At 37.1% G+C, this 14496-nt stretch overlaps 1 protein-coding gene across 1 annotated transcript in view; it reads left to right on the top strand.

The window, feature by feature from the left end:
- Nucleotides 1-14496, top strand: part of Khc-73 (Kinesin heavy chain 73) — a 164533-nt gene that overhangs the window by 131259 nt on the left and 18778 nt on the right. Inside the window, exons 43-45 of the mRNA XM_080169918.1 lie at nucleotides 337-617; nucleotides 860-916; nucleotides 1600-1658. Coding sequence (XP_080026044.1) covers nucleotides 337-617; nucleotides 860-916; nucleotides 1600-1658 — 397 coding nt within the window. The remainder of the gene's footprint in view (nucleotides 1-336; nucleotides 618-859; nucleotides 917-1599; nucleotides 1659-14496) is intronic.

Raw genomic sequence — 14496 nt, forward strand, 5'->3', positions numbered from 1 at the left:
AACCTAACCTAACCTGAACTAAGGAAATAAATGCATCATATAAAAAAAACTTACTTCCGTCCTCCTTATTTTAAAGAAGGGAAAGGTTTCTCTGCTCAACTATGCACATTAATGAAAACCGCCTAAAACTAGTATCATGTTATTAAAGTATGTTATTGAATTGTTAACCTAGTAAAAGTGTCTGACTCTGATTATGACGTAAAAATAATTAGCCAATGAGAGGTTAGTTGACCAATGGTAAAATTTATAGTGGCCTCTCATTGGTTTTTTTTTTTTTACGTCATAATCTGAGTCAGCCACTTTTACTAGGTTCTTGAATTGTTATTTTTAATGTAGGACTTCAGTAGTGCTTCCTCGAACAGTGGAGCAAGATTTATGCGGCGTCCGCTATCAGCCTCCGCAGCCTCAGCCGCCAGTTCCAGCGGCACAAGTTTGGGTCCGCGCCGAGAGTTAGAAACTGTACCTGAGGGGGAGGGAAGTGTTGGGGCCTGGGGAGGCGGGGCAACATCTTCGCCCCAGAATTCTTCGGAGGGGGGTGAGGGGGTGAATAATTGTGGGGAGGGGGATAATCCATCCAGACCAACTTTTCTAAATCTTGGTTCTACCATTAATAACAGGTTAGATCATTTCAGTGATTTTAAGAAACACAAAAATTTTATGAGCAGTTTATCACTTTTATAACAAATTATTAACTCATTTTCGATGTTTTGGTTTGTATTTTCATCGGATTTCATGACTATAAAAACATAATTGGAAATCATTCTGTATTTTTATATTAACTTTTTAGTGAAATTTTCTTGTGGATTAATTGATTTCTTTATTTTTTTATCAGACTATTAAAGCAATAATCATTTTTCAGATCTGATTCGGAGAGAATAACCACATCACCTAACCTATCAAGCAATAAAAAGACCAGGTAAAATTTTACATGATAAAAAACAAGAATGAGAACATCCGAAAAGCAAAGTCTGACAAATAATAAAGCAGACTAATAATGAATTTAATAAAGATTACTTCTTATTCTAATCATAGGAGTCCTTTTCAAATGTCTTTGATGAAAATATTGAGATCTTTTTATCCTGTTTTGTTTTATAAACTAAATTTAAGATAAGATACATTACACATCTATAAAAGTTTTATAAAAGTTTTGAGCGATATTATTGGTTTTTATACGCGAAGCATTTCGTTAAGTAGTTATTTTTCTTACTTCATGAGAGAATGTTTCAAATGACTTGTAACAATGGTTGGATATAGAATATACGCGGATATTATGACAGGTGAAAAAATGTCATAAATTTAGCTTGTTAACATAGAAATCATATATTGGTCAGTTCGTTCATCTTCTAGGAGGAGAGGGGATGTGTGGTAAAGGGGCTGAAAGGGGGGAATTGTTGGTGAAAATCTGGTGTAAGATCCAAGTGGTAATATATCCATTTTTGTATAATGGTAAACTTTATCTTTCCTCTAGTAACCTGTAATTATTATATCTACTAACCTATGTCTAGCCGTTTACGCGATCTTACATACAAACATCATGTGTTTGTTTATATGAGATTTGTTAACTTTTTCGTCCTTATATTTATCGATTTTTTATTCTAGACTGGCGAACAATGGAGTACAAAATAAAGAAAACATTTTTCATCCTGATAGTAATAAAGGTAAGTGATATTACAGCATGGCTTCGAAACCGATTAATATCCGCTGGATTATAACCGGTTTGTAGCCATACTGAAAAATCATGTATTGAATCGTTTTATATCCAGTTTTCTACGAATATAAAAATGTACAATCATAATATTAAAACCAGTTTTGTTAGACCGTAATCATAATATTAAAACCAGTTTTGTTAGATCGTGCCTTCGGCATCTCGGGGCTAACAAAACTAGTTTTAATTTTGTAATTGTACATTTATATGTCCGCGGAAAGCTGTTTACAATACGATGTGATAAATAACTATCTCCAAAAGGAAAACCTCTATAAGTTAATTTATTCAATTAATTGGCAGTTTCTCTCTAATTATTTAGTCGAGCACAGAACCTCTCCACCTTTTTTTAAATGGATGTGGATAAGGTTTTTTTACTCTAAGTCTAAGTTTGGCTAGAAATAATATAAATAACACAGTAAAGAATGAAAAGATCCAAAAATCAGGGCTGTAAATAAAAGGTAAAATAAGATGTTTCAGATACTCCAAAGCAACATTAATATCTTTTAATCTAATAGAAAAGCTTACACTAATTTGACCAAGAGAAGTCTTTAAAATAAGGAAATACAAATAAATTAGCAAAATAAAATGAATTCAAGTTGAAAATATTTTCTTAAAACTTTTGTATTTGATGAAAATAATGGTTAATCACATCCGCCAAAAAGTATAATATCATCAAATAGAAATAAAAATTGCAAATTATTACTACACTACCTTTTCCGTTGGTTATTTTACTATATTACACAAATTATCTTTTCTGTAGATTACAATTAGTAGTTGAAATGTTTGGATATTCAACTTAATCAACCAATCAAAATTTAATAAAAGTTCCTAAAGTTGAAAAGCCAACGAATAGTGGACTAGTGTAATAGACATTAAACAGCCTAATGTCTGCCCCTCCTCCACTGATCATTTATAAGTGATACCTCCCTCGTAAATTAACTATTGCGTCTGAATGTAAACTTTGTGCTTTGAGGAAGTGATATCACACCAAAAAAAGAAGTTGTTTTGCAACACTATAATCAATACTTTCTTGCAGTAATAAAGGAATAATAAGTTACAAAAAAATGTTAACTATTTCCTTTTAATCTATCTCTCCCTCCCTCTTTCTCTCTCTTTTTCATAAATCATTTTATCTCTGTTTCGGAACGCATGCCTTGCCGTTCACGAATTCTTAATCTCCAAGCCCTCCGAATGACCAACATGTGAATGTTTACGAATGTGTATTTATTACCATGAAAACAGTGAATCTAAAACAAAAATATAAAAATTAATTACATAATATTAATGGTTTATTATTTTTGTAGATCGAGGTTGCGTGATTTCAATTTAATTAAAAATATAAAATTTCTAAAAAACTTTAAATTGGCACGAAACATATTAAATAGCATCAGAAATTGATAATTTTAGATTCAAATGATCAATAAAATTAAGGAAAATATTCGTATGTCAAAAGTTAGCAGTTAAATGGTCTATTTGTTGAAAAATTAACGTTTTAAATTTCTTCGTAAAAATATACCATACTACACTTATTATTAAGAATTAAAGATAAATTCTTACCACATTATGATGTCAAACTAAGCAGGAAGGCTTATTTGAGATCTTCCACGGATTAGAGCGCATGTATATTCAACCAATACATTATTTTTATTCACGTAGCTCTTCACATGGGAATCATCAAGGAAAAAATGTGCGCCTCTTTGTTTGTTTACAAGCGAAGCGCGGAGATAGTTAGGAATGCCGCGTAACACACTCATTCTCTGGTGTAAGGAAAAGGGAATTAATGGGTTCGAACTTGCCAGGGAATACAAGAAAATCATTCCAACACACACCCGTCTAGTCACTGGGAATCGAACACAATAACTCATCTTAACATCATGCGTGCAGACAGTGTCCACAAAATCACAATCTCATAACGCATAAATTACAAGAGTTTAAAATGGCATGGCCATCAGGCCTAAAATTAATTATGGTAACTTACGAACACCACAATAACTCAAACCGACTCCACTACCACATAAGGATAGGAATAAGGAATGGGAAAAGCATTCAACATTCATGAAATGCACATTTACCACTCACACATCTCATTAATCATGGCCTCATAATCTCAATTAAAGTTAGAATTACAGACCATGTAATTGCGAATACATGAATTAATAATCAATAGTACCTAAACTTTGATTAGGTACCTACATAATAAAATAGGCAAATGATTTTTATATTAAATCGCATCAATAATTAAATAATCAACTCAAACTTTTAATCAAAAGAAAGAAAGATTAAATAATGACATTTTTTCTACTAAATCTTTTTGCTAGAAAAGAAAAGTAAAATTTCATAAAAAGCTTCTAAAAAGTTAGCATTTTCTCCAGCGGAAAAATACTCGGGCTTACATCTAGACATTCTTAGATAAAATAGGTAAGATCCTTAAATCTAACATGTTTTAATAAAATAGATACTTAAATCTAAATAAAATATGACTGTAAAAAAAATCATCAAACATCGGAAAATTAAAAATTCATAATTTTAAATCTTCGTGAATCAAAATTGCGTAAAATAAAATTGCAATTGAAATATGCAAATTAAATTACCAAAATAAAACAAAAGCTCAATTATAAGAAAAGAACTTCTCTAAATGCTGAGTTTGCAATTTCTCTCTGTTTTAAGAAGAAAGCAACTTGTACATATTCATACAGTCAAAATTAAGGCAATTTGGGGCCTCAGTTAGAATGAACCCCTCAAGATACAAACTAACCAATCTTTCAAATATTAATAATGCCATGTTCCAGCTATCCTGACGGACGTTATGTCTTTCCATCACAATTTTTGATACTGCATAATTTCCGACAGGATTTCTGGCGCAGGGCTCCATCAACTGAAAATAAACATAATTAGTGATGTTTAAATCAAATCAAAAATTAAAAGAATCATGAATAATTCAAGAAACTTTAAAATCATCAGTCAAAGCAATCAAAATAAATTATCTTATGCTTTAGTTTTGCCGTTCTGTAGTATGTCTGGCCGAGGTAACAGAGCTAAGATACACTATAGAGCGGTCTTATTAAGCTTAAATCTTCGAACTCAAAGAATCTACTTAATTCAAGACGAAAAAAATCTGCATTTTTCTTTAGGTACATTGGTTAAAAGGTAAATAGAAATAATTTTAATATATATATAATATTAAATTATCTATGTGATTATAATAAATCTTAAAGAAATATTTGTATGATGTAAAAAATCTCATTGTGTTACTTTTTATCATATCGAATTTCAATTAAACAAGGATAAAAATGTTCGTATTTGCGTAGGTACCTAGGAAAATTTCCGCGAAAAAAATCCCTGGTCCCGGAAAGACTTAAATCATTGAAAAAACTTGCGTAAACGTATAAATAACTTAAGTTTGCATTTCAAATGAAAAAAATCTTGCGTCGATTTGAAAGTTTAAACGAAATTGCGTCAAAATTTGCGTTTTTTGTCTTTCGAAAAAATATCTGATAAATCTACCGTAAAAATAAAATTCAAAGTTAAACAAGAACGATACTTATACTAAACTTTGGGTAGATTGATCTTGAGCAGACGTCTTGCGGAAGTCTCGTTACTCGTGGCGGCTGCGTCATCTGATAATTTGAACTTGCAAACCACGGTCCTCCCACCTGGGCGCACTTCTTCCACACGCCCCAATCTGAACTTCTTCATCAAATTTGTGCTATCGTCGATCAGCACCACGTCTCCCGGCTCGAGCAGCACCTTGTTGCTGCGCCACTTGACGGACTTGAGTAGCTCCGGCATGAGCTGCTCCTTGTACACCTGATGGAACTGACGGGTCAACTCCTCCAAGTTCTCCAGCCTCCTGGTGATGGGCTCTTTACAACCTGTCTCGAAGGTGCAGATTGCATCGTTGGTCCTGCCGCCTAACAGATCAGCAGGTGAAATTATTCTCCAGCAATTGACGTCATCTCCTTGGGTGGCATAGGTCAATGGCTTAGAATTCAAGACTCTTGCAGTCTCAGCACACAACACCAATAAATCATTGAAGGTTACAGTAGCACCAGCCAACTTCTTGTTCAACACACGCTTGACCAGCCCAACCTGCCTCTCCACAGTACCCACGAACGAGTGTGCTGCAGTGGGCACCAGATGCCATTCAAAATGCATCCGGGTATCCTTCAAAAGTTCATCCATAATTCGTTTGGCACCAGCCATATTGGTGCCTCTGTCTGTAGTAACCCTTCTAGGCATATTGTAAAACGCCTGAAGTTTTCTCAAGCCGACCAGCACGGCTTCAGTTGAATAATCAGTCAACACATCAACAAACACAGCCTGTGTAAATCTACAGGCCACAATCAACAACCAAACTTTGTACTTGGTCTTGGAACTCCTGGTGCCAACGCCAGGCTTCGTAACTTCGATCGGCCCCGCAAGGTCCATATGCACCTCCTTGAAGGGCACAGAGGGCTCGACACGATCTGGCAGAATATTAGCAATTGCGGGACTCGAACGCTTGGCATATTCAATGGAACATGCAGCACAACTCTTGACCACTTTCATAGCCTCCATGCGACCATGTGTGATCCATGCATACCTGCGGCTTTGCGCCAACGTCTTACGATGGCCTCCATGCCCCAATTCATCGTGGGACTGTTGAAGGATGAGCCGCGCCAGCCTGTTGTGGCGGCTGAGCAAGACAACACCTGGGCTGTCCTTCATAATCTTCCTGGGGCCTCCAGCAGCGGCCTCAAGAGCCTCATCTCCTCTCCCGGACATTTTTAATATTGTAAATGTCCTAAGAGGATAACATCCATCATGACCCACTATGGGCCAACAAACCTGGACCTTGTGATGATACGGTTGAAGGGAGTCGAATTTCCCCTCGGCGTCCATGGTCATCTCCTTCTCTTGGTTGAAGGAAGTCAAAAACAGGTCACAAACAGAATCCATGTATGTATTTGTGAAAGTATAGTTCTCATAATACTTAGAACTATCATTGTTGCTAACACCATCCTCAATTGTTGCAACGCCACGTTTCTTGACAAGCAGCGTTTTAAAGCAGTTGGCAGCCTTAAGAACTGCGGCCACAGTCCTCCTTGCCTGCCTGTAGGTCCTTCTTGCCAGGGACCTCCAGAAATCATTGTCCACTACCTGTGTGAACATTACCTTGAGCTTCGCCATCTTGGGATTTAGCTCGCTCTCGGGAATGGATGCATTTACCTCACCCGCCGTCTTAACGGGCCACTGGTCCTGTTCCAGGCGCAACCAGCTTGGACCTTCCTGGTATGTAGATCCAGGTTGTACATCCTCAATCGTACACAAACCAAGCGTCGCCAGGTCGGCGATGTTGTGTTGGGTTGGAACCCATCTCCAATCTTCAGGGCTCGTCAACTGTTGTATCTCGGAAACACGATGACTGTTAAAAACATTTAACATAACACTGTCACTGGATAGCTGAGCTAGGGCGCAGCTGCTATCACTAAAAAACACTTTGCCAGAAATGTTGAAAGGTAGGGCTCTGGCAACAGTATCCACAAGCCTTGCCAAAATTAGACAACTAAGCATTTCTAACCTTGGTATAGACTCAATCTTCACTGGTGCGACACGTGACTTGGCGCAACACAAAACTACATCATATCCTCCAGGAACTGGCCATCTCAGGTAGGTGATGGCTGCATAGGCCTGGTTAGATGCATCGCAGAAACCAACAAGCATTGGAAGCCCCAACGGCTTATCAGGAACCATCGAACGTCTGAACGACACATTTCCAAGTGCCGAACGGTCCTGGAGGCTGGACACGAGCTCCGACCTCAACTCTCCAGGTATAACATCATCCCAGTTGCATCCATGTATGCAAACTGAGCGCAGACAAAGCTTGGATTTAAGCAGCAATGGCGCTGCTAGACCCATTGGGTCATAAAGTTGTTGCACAATTCTCCAAACTTCACGTTTAGTTATCAACTCAGGTAGACTTCTCCAGAGGTCCTCCAAATCCAGATCCTCTAGTAACTTTCTACCCTTAATCTTCTCGCCGTGGTTGGCTCTGACAGGTAGGAACAACTTATCCTGTTTAGGGTCCCAAACAAGGCCCAGAACTTTTACACTGTCAACATCGTCTCCAGAATAAACAACAGATTTAAACTTGAAATTGCCAGGTGCAATCATATCTTCCAGCTCTTGGACCAGCTGGACAGCTTCAGGTTTACTGTTATGACCGCTCAAACAGTCATCCACGTAAGTACAAGTCTCCAATTTGACCGATGGAGGATCTTGATACAAAATAAATTCAGAACTGAGTGGTTGCTGAACATCTCTCCACACATCCTGCTGGGCTACAACGTCACAACCTCTAATCTTCTCAGATCCATAAACATCTTGAACATCCTGCTGGGAACGTCCACCAAAAATACGACCAGTAAGTCTGAGGGCGGTCACGGCCATATCTCCAGCCAAGGCCTCACCAAAGTTGATGGTTTTGGTGAGGTAGACCTCTGGCTCTCCATCAACTGTATCAGCGAAAAAAACACGTTTCAGCTGAGAATCTTCATAGGTAGCTAATAATGAATTGTAGAACTTCTGAATATCAGCCACGAATGCACACTTATAACTTCTGAACCGGATAAGATTGTGCATCAGAGTATATAATGGAACTGGGCCGTCCATCATAATACTATTGAGGCTTAGCCCCTTGCAGCAGAGGCTAGAATTGGCGCATATCCTCAACGGCGTGGAAATAGACTCTTTATATGCGCAGACTAGGCTCGAATAATATACGGGCTTAGTATAAGCTAGGTCTTCTGGCGAAGCTTTCTGATACACTCCACGAGACACAGCTTCTTGGAACACTTGGCAGAAGGTGCTGTATTCACCTTTTTTAATCATTCTCTGCCGGTCACGTAAGCAGATCTTATAGGCCTGCTCTGAATTATCAAATAACACACTTGGCGGCTGCTTGTAGGGATATGAGGCCGTCCAAATATGGTTCTCAAGATCTAATGTCAGACCTTCTTCAATCAGCTGCCGCTTACGCACGTCCAAGGCGGACTGCCCGGCGGCAATGGCGGCGCAATGACGGCAGTTCTTACAACCGCTGCACATTGATGGCGGCTGTATTCCCAAACTCTCAGTACTCAGGAACTCCATCTTGCTGACCTCCAACTTCACAGCTTTACAGGCGACAGGATTAGCAACAGTCCTGCCATCTGCAGACACAACTAAATAGCCTGTACCAAATAAGCTTCTGTACAGTCTAGAGTCACCAACCATTTTATCTGCACACGGGAACATAGCTGGTGTTAAATGGCCGATTAAAACATCAATCTTGCCGTCGACCATAGAAAAATTATCAGGCTTCATGTTGAAAATGTCGGCGGCGGCTGTAGGATCAATAGAACGCAACCCTTCTTCAGTACCAATGCTGGGCACTACCGCCGCCTCCAGAATATGTGAATTCCGGTTGCGGTCAACCAAACAAATCTTGACTGTAGGACATGCTTGGCTCTTTCCATCTGCCAGAGAAATAGTAGCTGTGCGACCAGTTGATGGCAACTCTAACTTCTTGGCAATACTTCTAGAAATCAACGTCAAATTTGCTCCACTGTCCCACATGGCATTGACGGTGACTTGACGTTTGTCAGCCGCCAATGCCGGGACCTGCTGCAACATCAGCATAAAATTGTTCTTGCTAAACAATTGTGATTCATACACTGCCGCAACTTGTCCACTAGCAACAGATTCATGTAATAATGAATTATGAGGCTGGTTGCAACTGTCAATGGTACAGCTGCCAAGCTTATCGGCTCTGGGACAATCGGCCACCCGATGCCCTTTTTGTAAGCAGAGCAAACAGGCGCCTATCTTCTTGATGAAGACTTTGCGTTCAGGAACAGACATGTCCCTAAACTTGGAGCACTTAAACAACAGGTGATCAGAGTTACAACCTTCCGACGGGCAAGGCTGTTTCTTCTTGGTCTTAGCTGGAGACCCAGGTTTACCAACGGCTGTAGCTGCGGCCGCAGGATTACCTTTCTTCTTGGAGAGGGTGTCTACATCGATTGAACACCTCATCAAAATGGCGCCACGCTGTTCCTCTATAATCTTCAACAGCTTAGGAATATTTAGGGTATCCATCGAGCCCAACGCCAGGTTGAGCTTGTCCTGGAAATCACGTGGCAACTTCTTGGATAACATTTCCAAAAGAATAATGGTCAACCACTGGCTTGTGGTGACTTCCTCATCATCATCATCTTTAGTCAGCTGCTCGAGCTGGCTAACTGCACCACCAAACTCTGCTAAGACTGTCACAATCTGATTGGAGTCCGACGGTTTAGGCTTCTTCTCCCATTGGTTGAAAAGGCAGAGCATCTGACGTGTTTTGGACTTAAAACATGCGTCGAGGTAAGCCCATTGAGATTCATGCGACTGAATCTGAATTAACTGAAGTCTCAACTCTTTATTTTTGCAGACCTTTTCACTGCTCAACAATAACTGTAAATATGACGGGTCCTGTCCTACGGTAAGCTTTTTAAAATTGTCCTTGAAACTTACATAGGCTGACTCTGAGCCGTCAAAGCTTGGAAGAAGGCGTTCGTCGACACGATTCATATATCCTGGCGTGAATATAGAACCGGTGCCGAACTGTGGTGTGCCAAACGGCGACACAAATGGCGATGCTGTCGAAGCACCCGCCGTCGTTGTAGGCGGCTTCACAGGTTCAAGCTTAACCTCGGCCAGCCGTTTCATCAAAGCAGACAAAGTGTTTATAATTGGTTCTGGTAAGGGAAAGTATGACCCTTTAATAACTTTCACAATCTTTAAGCAACGATCATATAGTTCAGCCTTATGGTCAGGCAAATTATCACCAACTAAATCAACAACACTTTGAATGTCACTAAGCTCCTCCATAGCATCTAGAGCATCTTTCAGAGCGTTATAATCCTTTTGCACAGTAATTATATTAGAATAAATGTCACTAAACTCCTCAAGCTCTTGGATTCTCACACCAAGCTTGCTAAAACCGACCATAATGCTATCGAATGTCTTGAACTTGTCATGGACAAGGATTGACTCCTTAGTGAAATGTCTAACATCAAGCTCTGAAGATTCACTGACCAACTTCATCACTTTATTTAGTTCACTGGTTAGGGCCTCGACGGCTGGGCGCAGCCGCAATCCCAGTTGAGCGCCTTTATTCTTTTTAGGACCCATGATTGTCACAATAATTAACTGTACTGATTACGATTATAATAATGCGTGGTAAGGTATCACAACCAACACATTCACAAAACTTCACAGATATTTTCTTAGCCGCATCTGTTCTGTTTTGTTTTCATTGTTTCGGAACGCATGCCTTGCCGTTCACGAATTCTTAATCTCCAAGCCCTCCGAATGACCAACATGTGAATGTTTACGAATGTGTATTTATTACCATGAAAACAGTGAATCTAAAACAAAAATATAAAAATTAATTACATAATATTAATGGTTTATTATTTTTGTAGATCGAGGTTGCGTGATTTCAATTTAATTAAAAATATAAAATTTCTAAAAAACTTTAAATTGGCACGAAACATATTAAATAGCATCAGAAATTGATAATTTTAGATTCAAATGATCAATAAAATTAAGGAAAATATTCGTATGTCAAAAGTTAGCAGTTAAATGGTCTATTTGTTGAAAAATTAACGTTTTAAATTTCTTCGTAAAAATATACCATACTACACTTATTATTAAGAATTAAAGATAAATTCTTACCACATTATGATGTCAAACTAAGCAGGAAGGCTTATTTGAGATCTTCCACGGATTAGAGCGCATGTATATTCAACCAATACATTATTTTTATTCACGTAGCTCTTCACATGGGAATCATCAAGGAAAAAATGTGCGCCTCTTTGTTTGTTTACAAGCGAAGCGCGGAGATAGTTAGGAATGCCGCGTAACACACTCATTCTCTGGTGTAAGGAAAAGGGAATTAATGGGTTCGAACTTGCCAGGGAATACAAGAAAATCATTCCAACACAATCTCTTTCTCTATCTTTCTCTCTCCCTCTTCCATAATTTTCTCTCATCTTTTCATAAAATAAATTTATCTTTTTTTATTATTACCCAGAGAAAGGGAGAGTGGGGACAATGGGCTGTTTATTGCACAAGTCCCAAAAGTTTTACAATAACAATTTCTTGTTCGTTTGATTAATAACTTTTGGGACTTTTACTGAATTTTGATTGGTTGGTTTATTAAGTTGAGTGTCCAAACGTTTAAATCGCTAATTTTGATCTACAGAAAGGGTATTTTTTTTGTGTCAACATTGGGGATACACATCAATTTATCAACCATTGTCTTTGTTTCGGTACGCATGCCTTGCCGTACACGAAATCTTAATCTCCAAGCCCTCCGAATGACCAACATGTGAATGTTTACAAATGTGTATTTATTACCATGAAAACGGTGCATCTAAAACAAAAATATAAAAATTAATAACATAATATTAATGGTTTATTATTTTTGTATATCGAGGTTGCGTGATTTCAATTTAATTAAAAATATAAAATTTCTAAAAAACTTTAAATTGGCACGAAACATATTAAATAGCATCAGAAATTGATAATTTTAGATTCAAATGATCAATAAAATTAAGGAAAATATTCGTATGTCAAAAGTTAGCAGTTAAATGGTCTATTTGTTGAAAAATTAATGTTTTAAATTTCTTCGTGAAAATATACCATACTACACTTATTATTAAGAATTAAAGATAAATTCTTACCACATTATACGTCAAACTAAGCAGGAAGGCTTATTTGAGATCTTCCACGGATTAGAGCGCATGTATATCCATCCAATACATTATTTTTATTCACGTAGCTCTTCACATGGGAATCAACAAGGAAAAATGTGCGCGCCTTTGTTTGTTTACAAGCTAAGCGCGGAGATAGTTAGGAATGCCGCGTAACACACTCATTCTCTGGTATAAGGAAAAGGGAATTAATGGGTTCGAACTTGCCAGGGAATACAAGAAAATCATTCCAACACACACCCGTCTAGTCACTGGGAATCGAACACAATAACCCATCTTAACATCATGCGTGCAGACAGTGTCCACAAAATCACAATCTCATAACGCATAAATTACAAGAGTTTAAAATGGCATGGCCATCAGGCCTAAAATTAATATGGTAACTTACGAACACCACAATAACTCAAACCGACTCCACTACCACATAAGGATAGGAATAAGGAATGGGAAAAGCATTCAACATTCATGAAATGCACATTTACCACTCACACATCTCATTATATCATGGCCTCATAATCTCAATTAAAGTTAGAATTACAGACCATGTAATTGCGAATACATGAATTAATAATTAATAGTACCTAAACTTTGATTAGGTACCTACATAATAATAGGCAAATGATTTTTATATTAAAAATCGCATCAATAATTAAATAATCAACTCAAACTTTTAATCAAAAGAAAGAAAGATTAAATAATGACATTTTTTCTACTAAATCTTTTTGCTAGAAAAGAAAAATAGAATTTTCATAAAAAACTTCTCAAAATTAAGCATTTTCTCCAGCGGAAAAATACTCGGGCCTACATCTAGACATTCTTAGATAAGATAGGTAAATCCTTAAATCTAACATGTTTAATAAAATAGATACTTAAATCTAAACAAAATATGACTGTAAAAAAATCATCAAACATCGGAAAATTAAAATTTCATAATTTTAAATCTTCGTGAATCAAAATTGCGTAAAATAAAATTGCAATTGAAATATGCAAATTAAATTACCAAAATAAAACAAAAGCTCAATTATAAGAAAAGAACTTCTCTAAATGCTGAGTTTGCAATTTCTCTCTGTTTTAAGAAGAAAGCAACTTGTACATATTCATACAGTCAAAATTAAGGCAATTTGGGGCCTCAGTTAGAATGAACCCCTCAAGATACAAACTAACCAATCTTTCAAACATTAATAATGCCATGTTCCAGCTATCCTGACGGACGTTATGTCTTTCCATCACAATTTTTTGATACTGCATAATTTCCGACAGGATTTCTGGCGCAGGGCTCCATCAACTGAAAATAAACATAATTAGTGATGTTTAAATCAATCAAAATTAAAAGAATCATGAATAATTCAAGAAACTTTAGAATCATCAATCAAAGCAATCAAAATAAACTTATCTTATGCTTTAGTTTTGCCGTTCTGTAGTATGTCTGGCCGAGGTAACAGAGCTAAGATACACTATAGAGCGGTCTTATTAAGCTTAAATCTTCGAACTCAAAGAATTTACTTAATTCAAGGCGAAAAAAAATCTGCATTTTTCTTTAGGTACATCCGTTAAAAGGTAAATAGAAATAATTTTAATATATATGTAATATTAAATTATCTATGTGATTATAATAAATCTTAAGAAATATTTATATGATGTAAAAAAAATCTCATTGTGTTACTTTTTTATCATATCGAATTTCAATCAAACAAGTATAAAAATGTTCGTATTTGCGTAGGTACCTAGGAAAATTTCCACGAAAAAAAATCCCTGGTCCCGGAAAGACTTAAATCATTGAAAAAACTTGCGTAAACGTATAAATAACTTAAGTTTGCATTTCAAATGAAAAAATCTTGCGTCGATTTGAAAGTTTAAACGAAATTGAGTTAAAATTTGCGTTTTTTGTCTTTCGAAAAAAATCTGATAAATCTACCGTAAAATAAAATTCAAAGTTAAACAAGAACGATACTTATACTAAACTTTGGGTAGATTGATCTTGAGCAGACGTCTTGCGGAAGTCTCGTTACT

Source organism: Acartia tonsa, chromosome 1, assembly GCF_053477335.1.
Source record: "Acartia tonsa isolate MP-2025a chromosome 1, ASM5347733v1, whole genome shotgun sequence".
Classification (NCBI taxonomy): domain Eukaryota; kingdom Metazoa; phylum Arthropoda; class Copepoda; order Calanoida; family Acartiidae; genus Acartia; species Acartia tonsa.